General features: G+C 44.8%; 3 protein-coding genes across 25 annotated transcripts in view; 2 read left to right on the forward strand and 1 right to left on the reverse strand.

The window, feature by feature from the left end:
- Nucleotides 1-11,143, forward strand: part of haus1 (HAUS augmin-like complex, subunit 1) — a 36,586-nt gene extending 25,443 nt beyond the window's left edge. For 2 of the 4 annotated variants that reach the window (XM_069923788.1, XM_069923787.1), the window contains exons 5-9: nt 2,795-2,918; nt 3,433-3,498; nt 9,015-9,086; nt 9,312-9,359; nt 10,123-11,143. In XM_069923788.1, the coding sequence (XP_069779889.1) occupies nt 2,795-2,918; nt 3,433-3,498; nt 9,015-9,086; nt 9,312-9,359; nt 10,123-10,188 (376 nt within the window). In that variant the 3' untranslated portion in view covers nt 10,189-11,143. Of the gene's footprint in view, nt 1-2,794; nt 2,919-3,432; nt 3,499-9,014; nt 9,087-9,285; nt 9,360-10,122 lie in introns of those variants that run through there. The other 2 variants (XM_069923790.1, XM_069923789.1) reach the window with 2 other exon arrangements.
- Nucleotides 1-16,784, reverse strand: part of LOC138757076 (uncharacterized) — a 40,803-nt gene extending 24,019 nt beyond the window's left edge. For 2 of the 14 annotated variants that reach the window (XM_069923801.1, XM_069923800.1), the window contains exons 1-4: nt 16,403-16,783; nt 9,072-9,112; nt 7,847-7,954; nt 3,242-3,339 (exon numbers count right to left, since the gene is read on the reverse strand). In XM_069923801.1, the coding sequence (XP_069779902.1) occupies nt 3,286-3,339; nt 7,847-7,954; nt 9,072-9,112; nt 16,403-16,748 (549 nt within the window). In that variant the 5' untranslated portion in view covers nt 16,749-16,783 and the 3' untranslated portion in view covers nt 3,242-3,285. The other 12 variants (XM_069923796.1, XM_069923795.1, XM_069923802.1 and 9 more) reach the window with 10 other exon arrangements.
- The window catches only part of ark2n (arkadia (rnf111) N-terminal like PKA signaling regulator 2n), a 116,767-nt gene continuing 112,854 nt past the window's right edge, over nt 16,397-20,309 (forward strand). For 5 of the 7 annotated variants that reach the window (XR_011353324.1, XM_069923779.1, XM_069923785.1 and 2 more), the window contains exon 1: nt 16,397-16,519. The gene's annotated coding sequence lies outside the window, so the exon portion shown is untranslated. Of the gene's footprint in view, nt 16,533-16,772; nt 16,841-20,309 lie in introns of those variants that run through there. The other 2 variants (XM_069923782.1, XM_069923780.1) reach the window with 2 other exon arrangements.

Consider the following 20,309-nt stretch of genomic DNA (forward strand, 5'->3'; position numbering starts at 1 on the left):
TGGTGTATGAATCTGATTGTAACAACAATTGTTTAAGGATATTGGTACTAATGAAGCTGGATGAGAAGTGAGGTCCTGCAAAAAGAATTTGGGGAGTTAGGTGGAAAGTTTTATAATTTAAAAAGAAAAGGACTTCTAAAGTTGTAATCTCAGGATTATTCCTCTGTACCATGTGCTGGCAAGGGAAGAAATAAGATGGTACAGTTCAATGCATTGCCAAATTGCTGGTGATGGAAGGAGGGCCTTGGTAACATAAATCATTGGGTTCTCCTTCAAGATGTCATCTCAGCTGGCATGGAACCATTTACCTCATAGGGAGGTTTGCTTTTGCCACTGGAGGGTTTAAACAATAATAAACGGTGCGTAGGAACCAGGGCAGCAAGTGAGGAGAAGTTGGTGGTTAGGCCAAGCAATTCTGAAAAGAAGGACCGGTAGATGGGCTGAAGTGTATTTATTTTAATGCAAGGAGTACTTCAATAGCTCAAGCAGATAAACTTGGAGCTTGGATTTACTGCGTGAAATGAGGTTGGTTTACAGAGCCACGTTACTGGCTGCTCAATGTCTGAGGGTTTTGATGTTTCAGGTGTTAAAGGGAGGACGTTACTGATCAAGGAAAATGTTACAGCTTTACTCAAATGGGTCATATTGGAGGGCTCATTCACTGAAGCAGTATGAGCAGTGCTCAGGAATAAGAAAGGTGCTCTAAATGTTATGGGATAGGCTTCCTCTGCCATCGACAGGTAAAGGTAGATTATGGAAAAATATTTCAACGAGGAAGGGACCATGCCTCTATCAGATTGTATCTCAGCCTTATGTTCAAGTTTATGATCACATGTCGTGATGCAGTTATAGAGATTGTTTTCCAAACAAACCATTTGGACATCCCATACATACTACAAGTAAGACTACAAAAATGCAGAAAGACATCAGTTGGTATGGAGCAAAGTGCAATATATATATCAGCGACATAGATGTGGGAATAGAGAGCAATATCTCAAAATTTGCAGATGACACAAAGTTGGGTAGTGGGATTGGCTGTGTTGAGGACGTAGGAGGGCGCAGAGTGATTTGGACAAGTTAGGCGAGTAGGCCAAGACTTGGCAGATGCAATATAATGTGGATAAATGCGAGGTTATCCACTTTGGAAGTAAGAGGACTATTATCTAAATGGTATCTGTTTAGGAAAAGGTGAGATGCAGAGAGACTTGGGTGTTGCTGTGCATGCAGGTGCAGCAGGTAGTGTAAGGTAAAACATCATGAGATGGGAATGTGTAAGGAGTTACCCTGCCCTGTACAGGGCTGTAACAAGATGTGAATGCATCCTTGTACTTACAAGATAAGAGAGACATTGATGGATTGAGAGGCAGGAAGCTAGCAGGGAAAGGATAGCAACAGTTTTAGTCATTGGACAAGTAATGATATGATGATGTTCTAAGCACATATCCAAAGGTATAAAAAATCACCATTTTGCTGATAACGGCAGAATGCATTCTCCGACTAACATGGTTGGTCGCAAGTGTTACAATCCGGTAATAAAGAACAAAGAACCCTGATTTCGACTCAGCCTGGTGTTTGTCTCACTCATTCATGAACAAAGCAGACCTAACAATTGTGAGGAAGGCAAATGCTATGTTGGCTTTCATAGCAAGAGGATTAGAGTACAGAGATCCTGCTACAGCTGTACAGGGCCTTTGTGAGACCACATCTGGAGTACTGCACACAGTTTTGGTCTCCTTATCTGAGGAAGGACATCCTCAGCATGGAGGGGGTGCAGAGAAGATTCAGTAGACTGATACCAGGGATGGAAAGACTTGTGTGTGAAGAAAGGTTGGATAGACTAGGCTTGTATTCTCTGGAATTTAGAAGATTGAGGGGGGATCTTATAGAAACATATAAAATTCTTAAAGGTTTAGACAGACTATACGCAGATAGGTTGTTTCCAATGCTGGAAAAAAACAGAATCGGGATCACAGTTTAAGGATAAGGAGTAAGTTTTTTAGGACTGAGATGAGGAAAATATTTTTCTCTCAGAGGGTTGCGGATCTGTGGAATTCTTTACCACTTGAAGTAGTTGAGACCGGTTCCTTGTCAATATTTAAGAGTAGGTTATATTTAGCCCTTGTGGCTAAGGGGATCAAGGGGTATGGAGAGAAGGCAGGAAATTTGGCCTTTGTGGCTAAGGGGATCAAGGGGTATGGGGAGAAGGCAGGAATCAGGTACTGATCAGCCATGATCATATTGAATGGTGGTGTAGGCTTGAAGGGCCAAATGGCCTACTCCTGCACCTATTTTTCTATGTTTCTATAATTTTACTATTTTGAGATTTATTAAGGATTCTGATATCATGGGAAGAAAGCTGTACTTGAGTCTGGAGATCCATGATCTCATACTCAGCAAGTGGTAGGTGATTAGAACAGGCTGTCATGAGAGGTGGTGGAAGCATACACAGCAGTAGCCGTTAAGGGGCTTCTAGACAGTTGCATGATATGTAGAGAATAGAGGGATGATGTATTATGTGCAAGCAGAAGAGTTTTAATTTAACTTTGGTGCAGACATGTGGGCTGAAGGACTACTGTTTTATGTTCTGATATCTCATGCTGAAGGATTAAAATTGGGTTGGGACTGATTGTGGCCAAGTCACATTTTTTTGAATAGGAGCTGTACCTGTATCGAAACAAAGTACTTACTAGTCACCTTAGAGTGACTATTTGAAGTGTTTCTTTCATCAGTACAGACATACCCAGCCTGATGGGAATAAAACTTCTGCAAATGCAATTAATTTTCTTGCTTTAAGGGATTTACTGAAGGCAGACACCGAGGTAATAGAAGCGAAGGCAAAAGTAGAGAAGAGAAAAGAGAATGTGGACTTCTTCAGAAAAAAGATGAAAGAATGGAGCCAATTGAGCCAAAATTTAGAGGTCAGTGCCGTGATGTTAGGGGTGATTACCTGAATTAGCACCTCTGGGGTGGATTTTTAAGTGAGGAAGGGTTAACAAGCTATTCCCTGTGCTGTTCAACTGTACTTTCTTTATATCCTGTACTTGTTCTAGAATACTATACCCTGTACTTTTGTTTAATTGTTGCAGTCCCTCCTGTTCTTAAATATGGTTGACTTACCTGGATGGCACACAAAGCAAAGATTTTCACTGTATTTTGATACACATGACAATAAACAGTTCAATTAAAAAATAATTAAATTTAAAAATTCTTGAAACCTGAAAAGCCTACAGTTATACATCACCAGCAATGCAGGTTCGAATCTGATGCTGTCTGAAAGGAGTTTGTTCATTCTCCCTGTGTCTGCTTGGGCTTCCTCCAGTGCACTGATTTTCTTCCACCCTTCAAAAATTGTACAGGATTTGTAGATATTTGGAACTTATTTTGAAATGATATTACTTTTTAGTTTTGGATAATTGATTTTTGTTTCAACAGAATGAGCTGAAAAAGGTTGGGTTTGACCCAAGTTTGAATCATCGATCTCTGGTGGAACTCTCTCAGGTAGGGAAAGGATGTCGATAATCAAAAGAATTAAATATGGCCTGCATTGTTTTACAATTGTGTTGTATTCCGCATGGAAATAGACTTGTTAGCTCACCATGTCAGCTATAAAGTACCTGTCTATATAATCCCAATTCCCAGACTTGGTTTTGATGCTCTGGTGAAGAGAGAAATCACCATTGAATTGTGGCAAGTGAGAAATGAATTTTACAGTGCAGTGAACGGAGGGGCCAGTCTTGTCCAATACCTCACACACGTGGTTGGGTTGAGGCCTGCAAGAACCAGGACCTGCATTCCAGTCCCATGATTATACCAACGACATAGGTAAAACCAGGAAAGAGATTCTGCTAAGGAAATTTGAGGGACTAGGGTCCAAATTATAAACCAGAACCAAAAAGGTGGTAATCTCTGAGCCACATGCAAATCGGCACAAGGTCCAGAGGATCAGAAAGTTAAATGTGTGGCTCAAGGATTGGTGTGGGAGAAGTAGGTTCCAATTCATGGGAAATTGGCACCAGTATTGCGGAAGGAAGGAACTGTTCAAAAGAGATGGGCTCCATCTGGATTGTGATAGAACCTGTATCCTGGCGAATTACATAACTAGGACTGTGGACAGAGCTTTAAACTAAATAGTAGAGGGGTGGGTTCAACAGATTGGAGAGGGATGGATGAAGTAAAAGAGGAGTGTGGAAAAAGTAAAAGTTTAAAAAAGAGAAAACAGAAAGAGGGGTAAGTCAAGTGCAAAATAGGCAAAATGTACTGGATTTTTAAAGCACAGTCTACTTTATCTAAAGGCATTTTATTTGAATGCCTGTAGTATTCGAAACAAGGTCAGGGAACATCTGGCATAAATCACAAGGGGGTGTGATTTAGTTGACATTACAGAAATGTTGCAAGGTGGAGAGGAATGTAAATTAAATATTCAAGGAATAAGGAAGGACAGGAAAGTAAGAGAGGTCGGGTAGTACTCTTAGCCAAGAAAGCCCAGCAGTGCCCCTACTTCTGCAAAGGCTGAGGAAAGTTCATCTCCCACCCTCCATCCTCAATACATTCTACAGAGGATGCATTGAGAGCATTCTAATCAACTGCATCAGTGTCTGGTTTGGAAGTTGTACCACCTCAGATCCCAAGAGGAGAAATCAGTGAAAAAGATCATTGGGGGCTCTCTTCCTACCATGAAGGACATCTACAACACTCCATGCAGACGAAACGCAATAAACATTGTGAAGGACTCCACATACCCATCATGTAAACTTTTCTCCCTTCTGCCATCTGGTAGGAGGTACCATGGCACTCAGGCCCATATGTCCAGATTGGGCAACAGTCTTTTCCCTCCCCCAAGCCATCAGGCTTCTGAATTCCCAGAACATGTGTGGATAATGTAATGTGGACTTTTACTGTATATGTTTTAATATTTTAATGTGTTTGACTGTTTTCTAACTTGTGTAAATCTTCTCTGTGGTTCTGGAGAAACACTATCTAGTCTTTAATGTGCAAGCATGGTATGAACGATAAATAAATGTGACTTGATGAGATCAGGGCAATAGTGAGAGATGATGTAAGATCTAAGGAGCAAAATATTGTGTCCATTTGAACAGTAAAAGGGAAAAAAAATCACTAGTGGGAGTTGTCTTCAGGCAGAATAATAATGACGTTCTAGTGACACAGGCAATAAACCAAGAAATATTGGAGCCATATAGGGATGGAGACCAACATGAATGTAGATTGGGTGAATCAGGTTGGTCAAGGCAACCTTGAGGATGACTTCATAAAATGCATGCGTGAAGGCTTTCTTGAACAAAATGTTACTGAACCTACAAGGAAACATGCGATCTTGGATCTGGTCCTGTGCAATGAAATGGGTAAAATTTAGTGATCTTGTAGTTAGGGATCAATCTTGGAAAGAGTGATCATAGTATGAATAAGTTAATCACACAAATGGAGAGTACAATAGATTGGTCTAAAGCAGTGGTTTTCAAACTCCCCCTAAACTCACATTCCACCTTAAGCATTTCCTATGGCATCAGTGCTCTGTGATTGGTAAGGGATAGCTTAAGGTGGAATGTGAGTGGGAAGGGAAGGTTGAGAACCACTGCTCTAGTACCAATTGTTACTTAAATATTTTACTTGAGAAAAATTGTCATTGGCCCATTTCCTTTGGAGTTTATGAAACCATGCACATTATGAGTCAAATAGGTACAATTAAAGCGGTGGTTTTCAAACTTTTTTCTTTCCAGCTTATTTCCTTACTGTTCACAGAACACTTATGGCATAGGGATTGCTTCGGGTGGAATGTGTATTTAGGGGGGCAGTTTGAAAATTACTGGTCTAAAACAAATGTTATGCCTAAACAAGGGAAACTACATGAAGAAGAGGGAGGTGTTGGTTAGGGTGGACTGGGAATGCAGGCTATATGGAGGGATGGTTGAGGAACAGTAGAGGACATTCAAAGATTTTTCACAGTGCTCATCAAAAGTATATTCCAGTTAAAAGCAAGGACAGTAAGGGTGGGGGCAGCCAGTCTTGGATAACTAAGGAAATCAAGGAAGGTATCAAACTAAAAGCTTGTGTGTTTAAAGTCGTCAATACCAGGGAGAAACCAGAAGATTGGGAAACCTATAAGAAACTGCAAAGCAAGCAGTAAAGGAAGGTAGACTATGAGAAAAGATTAGCACAAAATATAAAAGCGTGGTCAGTAAAATTTTTAATAAATAATATAAAGCACAAAAAGGTAGCTAAAGTCAAGGTTGGACCCTTGGAAGATGAGAAGGGAGAATTGATATCAGATAAAGCTGAGGCTTTGAGTTTCCATTTTATATCGGTATTCATGGTGAAGAACAAATTGAACGTGCCAAAGACAGATCTATGGAGGCGAGGAGTTGGATTTAATAGCTATCATTAAAGAGGGTCTAAAGATAGATAAATTCCCTGGTCCTAATGGAATGCATCCCAGGGTGCTGAAAGAAATGGCAGAAGTTATTGTCGAGGCTTTGATAATAATTTACTTAAATTCTCTGGTGTCTGTGCAGATCCCAGTGGATTGGAAGATGGCGAATATAACGCCACTATTCAAAAAAGGATGTAGGTAAAAGGTAGGGAACTAGAGGCCAGTTAGTTTAAAATCTGTAGTTGGGAAAACACTTGAAGCTATTATTAAACAAATAGCGAGGCATCTAGAGTGAAGTGGATCCTTCAGGCAGTTGCAGCCTGGATTCAGCAAAGGCAGGTCCTGTTTGGCAAGTTTACTGGAGTTCTTTGAGGATATAAGGAATGCAGTAGATGGAGGGAAGCAAATGAATGATGTTTACCTGGATTTCCAGGAGGCATTTGAAAAGGTGCATGTAAGACTTGTACATAAGATAAGGATGCATGGAATTGGGGGTGATGTATTAGCATGGATAGAAGATTGGTTAACCAATAGAAAGCAGAGAATTGGGTGCAGGAGTATTTTTCTGGTTGGCAATCTGTGGTGAGTGGGGTTCTGCAGGGGGTTAGTGTTGGGCCCACAAGTGTTCACGTTATACCTAAATGATCTGGAAGAGGGGACAAAGTATAGTGTATCTAAGTTTACAGATGACACTAAATTGAGTGGAAAAGCAAATTGTGCAGAAGATTCGGTCTGCAGAGAGATATAGATAGGTTAAGTGAGTGGGCAAGGGTCTGGCAGATGGAGTACAATGTTAGAAAATTAGAGGTTATCCACTTTGGAAGGAAAAATGGAAGATCAGAATGTGACTTAAATGGCATCGATTTCAGCATGCTGATGTGCAGAAGGACATAAATCACAAAAGGTTGATTTTCAGGTGCAGAAGGCTATCAAGGCGGCAAATGGAATATTGGCACTCATTGCTAGAGGGATTGCATTTAAAAGCAAGGAGGTTATGCTGTGACTGTACAAAGTACTGGTGAGACCTCATCTGGAGTTATTGTGTTTGGGAAGTATCTGGTTTGGTGGGTTTACAGAGAGGTAAGTCTGGACACAAGTGTTGCAATCACAGGTAACTGTATTAAACATACAGGAGAAGAACAGGGGAAGACATCAAATGATACATAATTATGCTACTACTAAATAACCATATAGACATTCATATCGGACTTGGGTTGGACTCCGAATCCAGTGGTCACCTATCTCCTACACGGTATGAAACAAAAACTATTAACGATGCAAGCAAGTGCATCCAATACCAGTGACTTCTTATCCTAACACATTCTCATGCACATGAACACACTTCATAGACAGGGACTTTCAAACACACCCCTGATTCCCTGTACCAATAGGGATGCAGTTCTTTACAAGCCATGATCTATTACCGTACTACGGTTCAACTCAGTGTAGCGCGTACCTTACCCACGACTCCTCCAGCAATCTCCACGCGAGTGACCTGGGACGGATCGATGACTCCTCCAGCAATCTCCACGCGAGTGACCTGGGACGGATAGATGTCCGAGACTTGGACTAACAGGCAGAGAGAAAGAAAAATGTGGTATGCATCGATGTTCTGATCTGGGTGTCTGGCCAATGATGACACTGAGTCATTTGAATGAGCCAATGGCAAGGTGTGCACCAATGGGTGGCTGGAGTCCAACCTTGATTGGCAGGTAATGCGACCTCCAAATAAGTTTCAGACAGGGAGGTCATTTGACTCTCTGCAATCCACAATGTCCCAAACAGGGAGGCCACATGTTCCTCCACAATCCACATATAATAGGAGTACTGCGTGCAGTTCTAGTCTCCTGATTTGCGGAAGGAAGTACTAGCTTAGGAGATGGTGCAGAGGAGGTTCATCAGGTTGATTCCAGGGATGAAGGGGTTGGTCTATGAGAGATTGAGTAATCTGGAACTGTATTAGCTGGAATTTAGAAGAATTTAGAGGTGATCTTGTGGAAACATGTAAAATTATGAAAGGCATAGATAAAATTGAGGTAGGTAAGTTCTTTGCAGTGGGAGGGAAGACCAAAACTAGGAGACATAGCTTCAAGATTCAGGGTAGTAAATTTGGGACAGAGATGAGGAGGAACTGCTTTTTCTGTAGAGTGGTGAATCTGTGTAATTCACTGCCCATTGAAGCAGTGGATGAGATCTCAGTCAATATATTACAAAGATAGATTTCTACATAGTAAGGGAATTGAGGGATATGGGGAAAAGGCAGGTAGGTGGAGATAAGCCTATCATCAGATCAGCCATGGTCTCATTGAAGGGTGGAGCAGGCTTGACTGGCTGGATGGCCGGCTCCTGCTCCTATTTCTTATGTTCTTGTTTATTAAGAATCTGTCCAATTGTTTATCTGATTTTTAAAAATAAAAATATTCATGGACATGTAATGTATTTTTGCAGCAGTAAGATGGTTGAAACCTATTTGGAACTAATATCCATGATATATAAAGTCTGGACTATGCAAACAACAGTTTCTTTTCCCAATCATTGATTGGAAATGGGGTTGTGATGCAGAAGAAGTTTACCTTGAATTGCTGGAGTGGGATCCATTTCGACTGATTGTTCAATGTTTTCTTTTTAGAAGCTGGAAAATGTAAAGAAGGAAGTAGCATCTTTAAATGCAAAACTGAAGTCCTACCTTGATCTTACGCCTGTAAGTGTCTTGAGTTGATTTTGTTTCTGTTGGCAAGATTAGGAATGGAGTTGATGAGTTTCTGTTGGCAAGATTAGGAATGGAGTTGATGATATTACCTTAAAGCATCACCTCTTAAATAAGTTCTGTACTCTTTCGTGAAATCTAAGTTCTAATGGTTGTTGCTATGTGATATTAACCTTTTCTGTTGGCTTGGTGGGGGGGGTTGTTGAATTTGCTTTTCAGAATCTCTATGCTGCCAAAGTGAAAATTGAAGAAACAAAACTTGAGTTGGTAAGTGATAATCTCAACCAAATCTTAAATTAATTATAAATTCTGGAAAATTATTTGGCAGTTCAGACAGCATTTCTGGAGAGGGCAATGAATTATCATAATAAATTATAATTAGGAATATAATATACTTGGAAACACAGGGAAAAGAGGAGAAATAATGAATAACAAGGTCCATTATAAAATGAAAGATAGGTTAAATGCCATAAAGAATGGCTAAGCAAAGTTATGTGGACTTGCAACAGTACTTTCCACAGCCTAGAAAGTGCATGGGGATAGCACAAACCACAGTTCCTTTCCCTATTATATGCTGGTTCATTGTTGCTGGGTTTAAATCCTGTAACAAGAGCACAGTAGGTGTACCTTCACCAGAAGCACAGCAGCAGTTTAAGAAGGTAACTCACCACCGTCATCTTGAGTACAATTAGAAATGTACTATAAATTATATCCTTGCCAGCAATGTCTGCATCCTTAAAGTGCACAATGAACCAAAAAACGAGTGATATTTAAAAGCTGTAACTTGCTCAATTATTGATTGTCTTTTGTAGTATAATCCAGATGCAATCTTTAGTTGAGAAGGGAACCTGCTGCTACCTTATCATTAGGAGTGGTGTGAAGGTGGCTTCCCAATGAGACCTCCTCCAGCTGTTTGTTTAATTGTATGGGTCCTATTATGTGTTTAATTAAATAGGATAAACAAAGATAACTGCAAAAATGACACGAATAATTTCATTAATTTTTTTAAACAAGTTAAGTTCTCTTCTAGAAAAAAATGGATGATCTTCTTGCTGAGAAGATGGAGGAGGATCTGAAGAGCCTGACTGATTCCTGAGAAGAATTTACTCAAATGAAACTGTCAAATAGCTGTGGATGAAATCATTCTAACCTGAAGCACCTCTGACCTCACACTTTTCATGTACCTTGGTGAGGAGACTAAATCGGTGGAATATATTTGTATTTTCTTTGTTTGCAATGTTCACTAAAAGTTATCACATCTGTGACTTTTGGTTTATGAGATTTGTATGAAGGGTTGACAAGAATTGTCTTTTTGTGAGAGAAACTAGGTGTGGATGATGTGAATCTCATTTTACACCTGCCAACAATGAAGCATCTGTGGTATCACGAGGTTTCCATAATAAGTTAAAATGGATACTGGACCCAATGAAGTAATTCCAGAAAGTGATTTATTTTTTTGGGGTGAGAAAATATCTCTCATCCCTGACTTGATAATTAGAATATCTTATCATCTTCATATCCCTACGTCCTTTTCCTCGATTTTCATTCCCAGTATGGTCCCCATATTATCACTTATGAATTAGTATAGAGTGTATTTTTTCTCTGGAAAGGTAAAAATCTTCTCAACTCAACTTGGTTCTGATTTCATGCAATATTTTCCCAGCAGCATTTACTATCTATAAAAGATGAGGAAATCTTTTATTCCTCTTGAGAGAATTATAATTGCCTTACCTTAAGCCAGCTGACTTGACAGCTACCTGATTTTCATGTTTTGTTGTGCTGCACTGTGCAGTTACCTGTAAGGCTTGACGTGAATGACTTGTTCTCTAACACGCTAATAGTGTCTAGAGCATTGGCCAAGAGTAAATTATATAACTTCACATGTCAATGTGTTTTGAATAAACATTTATTATTTTTAAAACAAAGCATGTTTGTACACATTTGAAGAAGAAAATAAAATTCGTTCCATTGTAATTCATATGTAGCTCGTCCATGCTTTATCCACCTCACATTTTCCAGATGTTTTGAATAAAGCATTTATTGTTGACTAATTATTGTTTCAAACAGCAAAGATTTTTTTTTAACCTACCAAATGTGTCTGGAGCTTCAGCTATTTTTATAATTAAACCTAAATGAAATTAATTTGAAATAGGTAAAATGGTAGAAATATTCAGCAGGTTGAAGCAGTATCTGTGAAATAACAAAATAGTTAATATTTCAGGTCATTTAGAGATACTGCTTCACTTGCTGAGCATTTCCAGCATTAAGTTTTTATTTTAAATTTCCAGGATTGATAGAATTTGGCTTTTGTGTCAAATTAACTTGCTACAAATTTGTGATTTTTAAAAGAAAATTACTGTAATATGTAATCTAAAATATTTGTTCTCAAAAATGGTGTGCTGAAATTTAAAACAAACTGATAATTCATGTCATGGTGTTCTGCAAAGGATGCAGTAATTTAAATCTTCCAATATTGTATTGGGAAAGGTTGTGGCTATCATGTGACAACACTGCCCTCCTATTGAATTGGAGGACACACTAGCTGCCAATCAAGGTGTGGTTCCATCCCACCCATTAGTGCACACCTTGCCATTGGTTCCATATAAATTATCTGGACTGGACTCTCTGGCCGGCCTGCACTTGGCTGTTGTAATTCGATTAACCCTCCTGGCACCGAGCCATTTTACCCTGAGATGCGGCTGTCGGGAGGCCACTTGAAAGCGCAGGAGGTGCCTTTGAGGCAAACTCTGTAACCCTCCTCTGGGAGGGATAATCGCTGGAGCAGTGAGGTCACCCCCTGCACATGAATGCAGTCGCCTGAAAGTGGCCGCTAAGGGGATGACAGATAGCTGGCCAGCACCCGACAGCTCCCCTCCCAGCTGCCCCTGCCTGGGACATCAGGGCAGGGGCAGCCGGCGTGGGCTGTTGGTGTGGGGACATCCCATGTGGGACGTCCCCATGCCGCTGCCCAGCTCTCCCAGCGGCCTGACATGGGTCCCTGCACCCGCTCTCCCAATGGCCCGGTGTGGGTCCCCACGCCCGCTCCCCCAACAGCCCGACACAATCCCCCACACCGTGGGGTGGCCAGTACGGGCGGTCAGTGCGGGGACGTCCCCATACTGCTGTCCAGCTCTCCCGGCATCCCGATGTGGGTCCCTGCGCTGCAGGGCGGCCAGTGTGGGCTGTTGGGGTGGGGAGATCCCTGTGCGTGGCGTCTCTGCGCTGGCCACCCCGCGGTGTGGGGGATCGTGTCAGGCGGATGTGGGATCTCATGTCGGGCTGTTGGGGGGGTGGGTGTGGGGGCTCGTGTCAGGCTGTTGGGACGGTGTGGGGGCTCGTGTCGAGCTTTTGGGAGAGAGGGGCAGCAGTGTCAGTGTGGGGAAGTCCCCGCGCTGATAGCCTGTGCCAGCTGTCCCAACTCTGACAGCCAGCCATCCAAACCTGACAGCCCAAAGAGACAGGAGACAGAGTGTGCTCAGAGGCACACTTGGTGCAGGTGTCCCTTCAGGTGGCTAGTGCTGCGCTTTTACCGCTGCCACCTGAACGGCAATTTAAAGGGCTGCTTCTGTAGACACACTCTTGGTAGACAATGCACCTGAAGAAGCAGAGAGAGAGAGAGAGAGACACACACACACATACTGGTGTCTGCATCGATTCCAGAGGGACAAACTGACAAGCTTTGGAAGACGGCCTGACCAAAGAAGAGGATTGGCTGTCCAGTGTTTCCTTTGGGATAGGAGAAACAGAATGGAACTCTGTGGTGACCTGAAAGAAAGAGGTTATCATCTGGAGAACACGGAAGGGGGCAAGTTTCGTCAGCAAGACACTGGAGACAAAGGAATCAGTTGTGGATGTCGTGGAACAACAAATATCTCTGAAAACTGACGAGAACCTTCCTGTGTGGTAACCATTTACATTTCAAGCACCAAAGTCTGGTGAACTTTATAAATGTTAAATTCTGTGCACAGTATAAGAATTGCCTGAAACCAGTGAGATTGGACTGTGAACCAAAGAACTTTGCAGAACTTACACACACACACACATGCACTTAGAAGAGGGTTAAGTGAGTTGTGATGGAATATTTGGGAATGTTTTTGGAAGATAAACTGGTAAAATTAGAGGTTACATACAAACACACACTTCAAAACAGATCTTATTTGAAATACTGGAGAAATCATATCCACAGTGCTTTGAAGAGGAACTGTGAGGCATGTTATGCACATTTCACATGTAAGTGCTAATTGAAATGATGTCATAAAATGAATGGACTATTGTCTTGGAAGAACAACCAGAGCCAGGTTGTCTGTTTTGGGACTAAATTTTGCAAGGCTTTTGACCTCTGCAAAGTGCTCACTCAGAAGTAATTGAGAGATTATTGTTTATCTAAAACAACAGATAGAAGCAGAAGACTAACTCCTATTAGGCTTTTTCAGGTGCATTCTCTGCCTGAAGAAGCAGAAGCATCCCTTTAAATTGCAGTTCAGGTGGCAGCGTTGAAAGCGCAGCACTGGCCACCTGAAAGGACAGCTGCGCCGGGATGCGCATCTGAGCACATTCCGGCTCCTGTCCCTTGGGCTGTCAGCTGGGAAGGCCAGCGCAGGGATGTCCCACGTGGGACGTCCACACACTGATCGCGGTGCCCCACTCTCTTCCCACTCAGGAATTCAGTCCCCACACTGTGGGGCGGCAGGCGTGGGCTGTCAGCATGGGGACGTCCCAGACTGATCCCGCTGCCCCGCTCTCTCCCCACTCCCGGGGCTGGAGCGGCCAGCAGTGGAGGAGGCTGGAGCACTAGCAGGTGAGTAGGGGGGCTGGAGCAGCCGGCGGGTGAGTAAGGAGGCTGCAGGGACTGGCGAAGGAGAAGGCTGGAGCACCGGCGGGTGCATACAGGGGCTGGAGCGGCCAGCAGGAGAGAAGGAGGCCGGAGTGGCCTGCAGGTGAATATGGGGGCTGGAGCACTGGCGGATGAGTACGGGGGCTGGAACTCTGGCAGGTGAGTATGGGGACTGGAACAGCCAGCAGGGGAGAAGGCTGGAGCACCGGCGGGTGAGTACGGGAGCTGAAGCGGCCGGTGGGTGAGTACGGGGGATGGAGCACCGGCAGGGGGGAGCACGGGGGCTGGAGCACTGGTGGGTGAGTACAGGGGCTGGAGCGGCCGGTGGGGGAGAAGGCTGGAGCACTGGCGGGTGAGTACAGGGCCTGGAGCAGCCGGCGGGGGAGAAAGAGGCGCTTGAGTCAGGTACCAGCATTGTTTTGGTCAGCCCCCTTCTCCCCCGCCGGCCGCACCAGTCCCCTTCTCCCCCGCCGGCCGCACCAGTCCCCTTCTCCCCACTCCCGAAATCAGTCCCGACAGTGGGGGAACAGCCTGCACCGGCTGCCCAACGGTGTGGGGACTGATTTCATGAGTGGGGAGAATGCGGGGCAGCAGGATCAGTGTGGGGACAGCCCGCACCGGCTGCCCGACAATGTGGGGACTGGGAGAGGAGCTGTCAGGGGCTGGCTAGCTGACTGGCATCCAAATGCAGCCGCTTTTAGGCAGCTGCATTCAGATGGCTGGGGAGGCCACTGTGCTGCGGGGTTTAGCCCTCTCGGAGGAGGTTTACCAAACTCGCCTTGCAGGTGTCTCCTGCACATTTACGTGGCCTTCCCACAGCTGCATTTTGCCAAAATATGCGGCTTTACAAGTGGGTCAATTGGCCACCTGAAAGTGCCTATTGTTTACTGGAAAAGGTCAAGGGTTTTGCAAGTGAGAGAGAGAAGGACATGCTGCTGGCAGTTTTGAATCTCAGATAGAGAGAAAAATAGAAGAGAGTCTTTGACTGTGACACAGAAAACTGTTACAAGCCAGGAGAAGCTTGTTGGAACTGAACAGAAGCTCTAAAGTGGCGGATGGTTGGAAGTGCTATCTGTCTGATGTTTCTCTTGAAATAAGCGGAACAGAAAGGAACTCTGCAGTAGCCTGAAAGAAAGAGGTTATCATCTGGAGAACCCTGATGGGGCAAGTTTCATCAGCAAGAAATTGAAGTGACTAATGATGGTACCTCAGTTGTGGAAATCCTGGAACAACACATCTCTCTCTGCAAACCTATAAGAACCTTCCTGAGTGGTAAACATTTGCCTTTCGAGCCCCAAAGCCTGGTGAACTTCATACATGTTATATTCTGTGCTCAGAATCAGAATTGCCTGCAACCAGTGAACTTGAAGGAATGAGAAGTGAGATTGAACTGTGAACCAAAGAACTTTTCTTAAATTTACACACACATGCCCTTCGAATTAGAACAGGGTTAAGTTAGGTTAGTTAATAGTGACAAGTTAAAGTTTGATTCTGTTTTCAATTAAAAGCAACTTTTGTTTAAGTAACCCTTTGTTGTGCTGTATATCTATTGCTGCTGGGTTTTGGGGTCTTCTGGACTCGTCACAGTCCAAACAAAAAGAGAGCACGTAACTCAAAGCATTGTAGAAAACGTACCCCTAAACTTCCCTTCTTTCACTCGTGGTCTTTCCAACAGGAGCTCTGCGATTGTGGTTTCAACTTTAAATACCACCGTTCTCTCCTCCTGCTTTTAACAATCATTGGTAGAACACGAAAGAAAGACCTTGATTGAAGTAGAAACACAATGCCCAATAAACTTAGCAGGCTAACCAGTTGGTGCCTCACAGTTCGGCGGGCAGCAACCTCCTTGGAAGAAGACCGCAGAGCCCACCTCACTGACAAAAGACAAAGGAGGAAAAACCCAACACCCAACCCCAACCCACCAATTTTCCCTTGCAACCGTGTCTGCCTGTCCTGTATTGGACTTGTCAGCCACAAACGAGCCTGCAGCTGATGTGGACATTTACCCCCTCCATAAATCTTCGTCTGCGAAGCCAAGCCAAAGAGAGAGAAGAAGGAAGCAAAGATAAAGATACATAACCAACCTTTCTGGCTTCAAGGTTTCATTACCCATTGGTTTGGGTTATATTTTTAAACTTGCTGTGGGGAGTTTTTAAAAAAAAATCTGTCCTTATTCAACCTCCCACCTGTCAGCCCTTCTTTAAATTCAGTGCCTGACTTTCCGGCCCTGTGGAAGCAGGACTCGGGCAAAACGTTGACTGATTTTTGCTTTCCATGGACTGCACTGCACCCCCAGCATCTGCAGATTTTCTTGTTTACCTCGATCATTAGCCAAATACTCCGAAGAACAATTGTAATGAAGATGCTGGTTCCTAAAATGGTGGTAGTGGGGCTGCGAGTGCGAAAGGCCAGAGCGGGGCTGTCACTATGGCAACACGGAGAATGAGGAAGCGGTTCCGGGTCACGGGCCGCTGACCTTTCCAGTCGAGAAGCCGGTGCAGTGGCTGCCATTTTGTGAGGAGCTTCGCACGGAGTGTCAGTCGAAACCATGTCGCCGGGACTCGCCCGAATTCTCCTCCGATATTACGCTCTTGTAAGCAAATCCGGTAATTAAATTGCAGGTTCCAGGGACCGGGAAAGGTCGAGTGTAGTTTTTCAAAAACAAAATAAAGTTCGCTGGCAGTTGGATTTTCCGCCATTTTAGGCAGCGCAACCGGCCGCTGGTGAAGTGGGGTGGGTTGCGGGGGTGAGGGCATAACGGTCCCGGAGCTCTCCTCTGGTCTGTTCGGTGGGAAGACCGCCCTCCCCCCCCACCCCGCCATGAATGACCGCGCGCGGCGCCGGTGAACGCGCAGTGCGCAGGAGCGGAAGTGAGAGCTTGTTTTGGGAGACGCTGAGCACAGAGGTCGAGACGGTGAGAAAGCTGGAGAAGAAGAGGGGGGGGGGGGGTCGGGAAAGGGTGAGTGGGAAGCCGAAATCGGGAAGGCGGGTGAATGATGGAGAGGAAGACAATCCGGGAGAGTGGAGAAAGGCCAAAGGGAGGAAAGTGACGGTGGGGGTGGGGGAGCCACTGTCGTGGGGTGACGTACTTGGGTAGGGAGCCAGAATGCGTGTCAGAGTTCTGGAGAAAGAGAACGTGGGGTGGTGAGCAAGGGAGAAGAAATTGATTTCTGGAGAAAGAGTGAGAGTTGGAGGATCGGGAAAGGTGAAAAAGGAGGGATAAAGCAGGGAAAGAGCTTTGTGGGAAATGTGGCCGGGAGTAGTTGGAGAGAGAGGGAGGGATTTTGGGTGAAAGTGAGATGTAATGGGGGGGGGGGGGTAAAAGCAATGATAAAGATGCACAGCCAGCATTTCGGGCATCAGGATAATGGGAAAGAAGGTCTTGAGAAGAGCAATACAGGAATGCTGTCGAGGTGGCACCAGACCTGGGAAATAAGCAGTGAAGCTGGTGATCATGACTTATTTCAAGGGAATTATGGAAAAAAATATTACAACACACTGCTGACATATATATATATATATGTATCCTCCCTACCTCATAACCCTTATTTTTCTTTGATCCTGTCTCTATCTATCTTTGGCTTGGCTTCGCGGACGAAGATTTATGGAGGGGGTAAAAAGTCCACGTCAGCTGCAGGCTCGTTTGTGGCTGACCAGTCCGATGCGGGACAGGCAGACACGATTGCAGCGGTTGCAAGGGAAAATTGGTTGGTTGGGGTTGGGTGTTGGGTTTTTCCTCCTTTGCCTTTTGTCAGTGAGGTGGGCTCTGCGGTCTTCTTCAAAGGAGGCTGCTGCCCGCCAAACTGTGAGGCGCCAAGATGCACGGTTTGAGGCGTTATCAGCCCACTGGCGGTGGTCAATGTGGCAGGCACCAAGAGATTTCTTTAGGCAGTCCTTGTACCTTTTCTTTGGTGCACCTCTGTCACGGTGGCCAGTGGAGAGCTCGCCATATAATACGATCTTGGGAAGGCGATGGTCCTCCATTCTGGAGACGTGACCCATCCAGCGCAGCTGGATCTTCAGCAGCGTGGACTCGATGCTGTCGACCTCTGCCATCTCGAGTACCTCGACGTTAGGGGTGTGAGCGCTCCAATGGATGTTGAGGATGGAGCGGAGACAACGCTGGTGGAAGCGTTCTAGGAGCCGTAGGTGGTGCCGGTAGAGGACCCATGATTCGGAGCCGAACAGGAGTGTGGGTATGACAACGGCTCTGTATACGCTTATCTTTGTGAGGTTTTTCAGTTGGTTGTTTTTCCAGACTCTTTTGTGTAGTCTTCCAAAGGCGCTATTTGCCTTGGCGAGTCTGTTGTCTATCTCATTGTCGATCCTTGCATCTGATGAAATGGTGCAGCTGAGATAGGTAAACTGGTTGACCGTTTTGAGTTTTGTGTGCCCGATGGAGATGTGGGGGGGCTGGTAGTCATGGTGGGGAGCTGGCTGATGGAGGACCTCAGTTTTCTTCAGGCTGACTTCCAGGCCAAACATTTTGGCAGTTTCCGCAAAGCAGGACGTCAAGCGCTGAAGAGCTGGCTCTGAATGGGCAACTAAAGCGGCATCATCTGCAAAGAGTAGTTCACGGACAAGTTTCTCTTGTGTCTTGGTGTGAGCTTGCAGGCGCCTCAGATTGAAGAGACTGCCATCCGTCCGGGCGAAGGGTAGACGGCGGCGGCCCCGATACGGGCAGGAGCAAGGGGGAGGCGGCGGCCCCAGTCCGGGCACAGGGAGAGCAGCGGCGGCCCCGGCCCCGGTCCGGGCGAAGGGTAGACGGCGGCGGCCCCGATACGGGCAGGAGCAAGGGGGAGGCGGCGGCCCCAGTCCGGGGCACAGGGAGAGCAGCGGCGGCCCCGGCCCCGGTCCGGGCGAAGGGTAGACGGCGGCGGCCCCGATACGGGCAGGAGCAAGGGGGAGGCGGCGGCCCCAGTCCGGGCACAGGGAGAGCAGCGGCGGCCCCGGCCCCGGTCCGGGCGAAGGGTAGACGGCGGCGGCCCCGATACGGGCAGGATCCTGTCTAAGAGTCTGTTAAATGCCCTTATTATTCCAGCCTCCACCATCCCTGGCAATGCATTCCAGACATCCACAAACTTAAAAACAAAATCTTACCCCTGATGACTCCCCCAAAATTTCCACCTTTCACTTTGTACAGATATCCTCTGGTGTTTGTTACTCCCACCCTGGGAAAAAGGTGCTGGTTGTCAGCCCTACTTCTACTAAGCTTGCCTAACAAGACATATTTTCCAATCCAGGCAACATCCTAGTAAATTTCCTCTGCACCTTCTATGTTTCTGTAATGAGGTGACCAGAACTGAACACAATATTCCAAATGTGGTCTCATCAGAGATTTATAGAGCTGAAACATTAACTCATAATTCCTGAACTCAATCCCCTGACTAATGAAGCCCAAGATACTATTAGGCTTTCTTAATTATCCTATTAACCTGAACAGCAACCTTGAGAGATCTATGGATTTGGACCCAAAGGTCCCTCTATTCCTCCACAGAATTAAGTATCCAGCCATTAGCCCTGTACTCAGCCTTCTGATTTGACCTTCCAAAATGCATCATCTCACATTTATCTGGATTGAGGTCAATCTGCCACTTTTCTGCTATGACAACTTCAAGTCTATCCCCTACACCTCCAATCTTGGTACTGTTATCTTCAGCAAACTTACTGACCCATCCCTTCAACTTTGTTATTTTAAATTTTTTTACGTTAAATGTAGACACAAAACCGTAAACAAGCCCGCGCTGCCCAAAGACCCCAATTAACCTACAACCCCAATAATTTTTGGAGAGTTAACCCATGCAGACATAGAGATAATGTTCAAACTCCTTATGGACAGTGCCGGATTCAAACATGGGTCGCCAGCACTCTTAACAGGATGACACTAACCACCATGCTAACTGTGGGCAAGGTTCTGAATTGGGGTAAAGCAATTTCAAGGTTATTGGACAAATCTTGTTAAATGTAGATTGGAAGAAGCTAGTTGCAGGCAAATCCACATCTACTGAATTTGACTCTTAAAAGTGAAAAAGAGGGAAGAGGGACTTTGGTGCCAATATATTTGCATAGAGCTGAAATAAAGAGCAAGTCTAGGGAAACCTGAATGTGAAAAGAGTTCTTAAAGTTAGGCGGATGGGCTGTGTTTATTTTGTTTGGGCCAGAGCAGGCTGAGGGGAGTACCCTTGAGAGGAGTATAAAATTATGAGGAACATAGATAAACAGTAGTAAATCTTGTAGTGTTGCAGATGACTCCAGAGAATGCGTTTATAATACACTGAGAGGATGGTGGAGGCAGAGATTCTCACAACATTTAAGTATTTAAATATTTGAATCACTGAAGTTTAATAGGTCAGATGCTGGTAATTTGGATTAGTTTAGATAGG

This window comes from Narcine bancroftii, chromosome 3, assembly GCF_036971445.1.
Source record: "Narcine bancroftii isolate sNarBan1 chromosome 3, sNarBan1.hap1, whole genome shotgun sequence".
NCBI classification, from domain to species: domain Eukaryota; kingdom Metazoa; phylum Chordata; class Chondrichthyes; order Torpediniformes; family Narcinidae; genus Narcine; species Narcine bancroftii.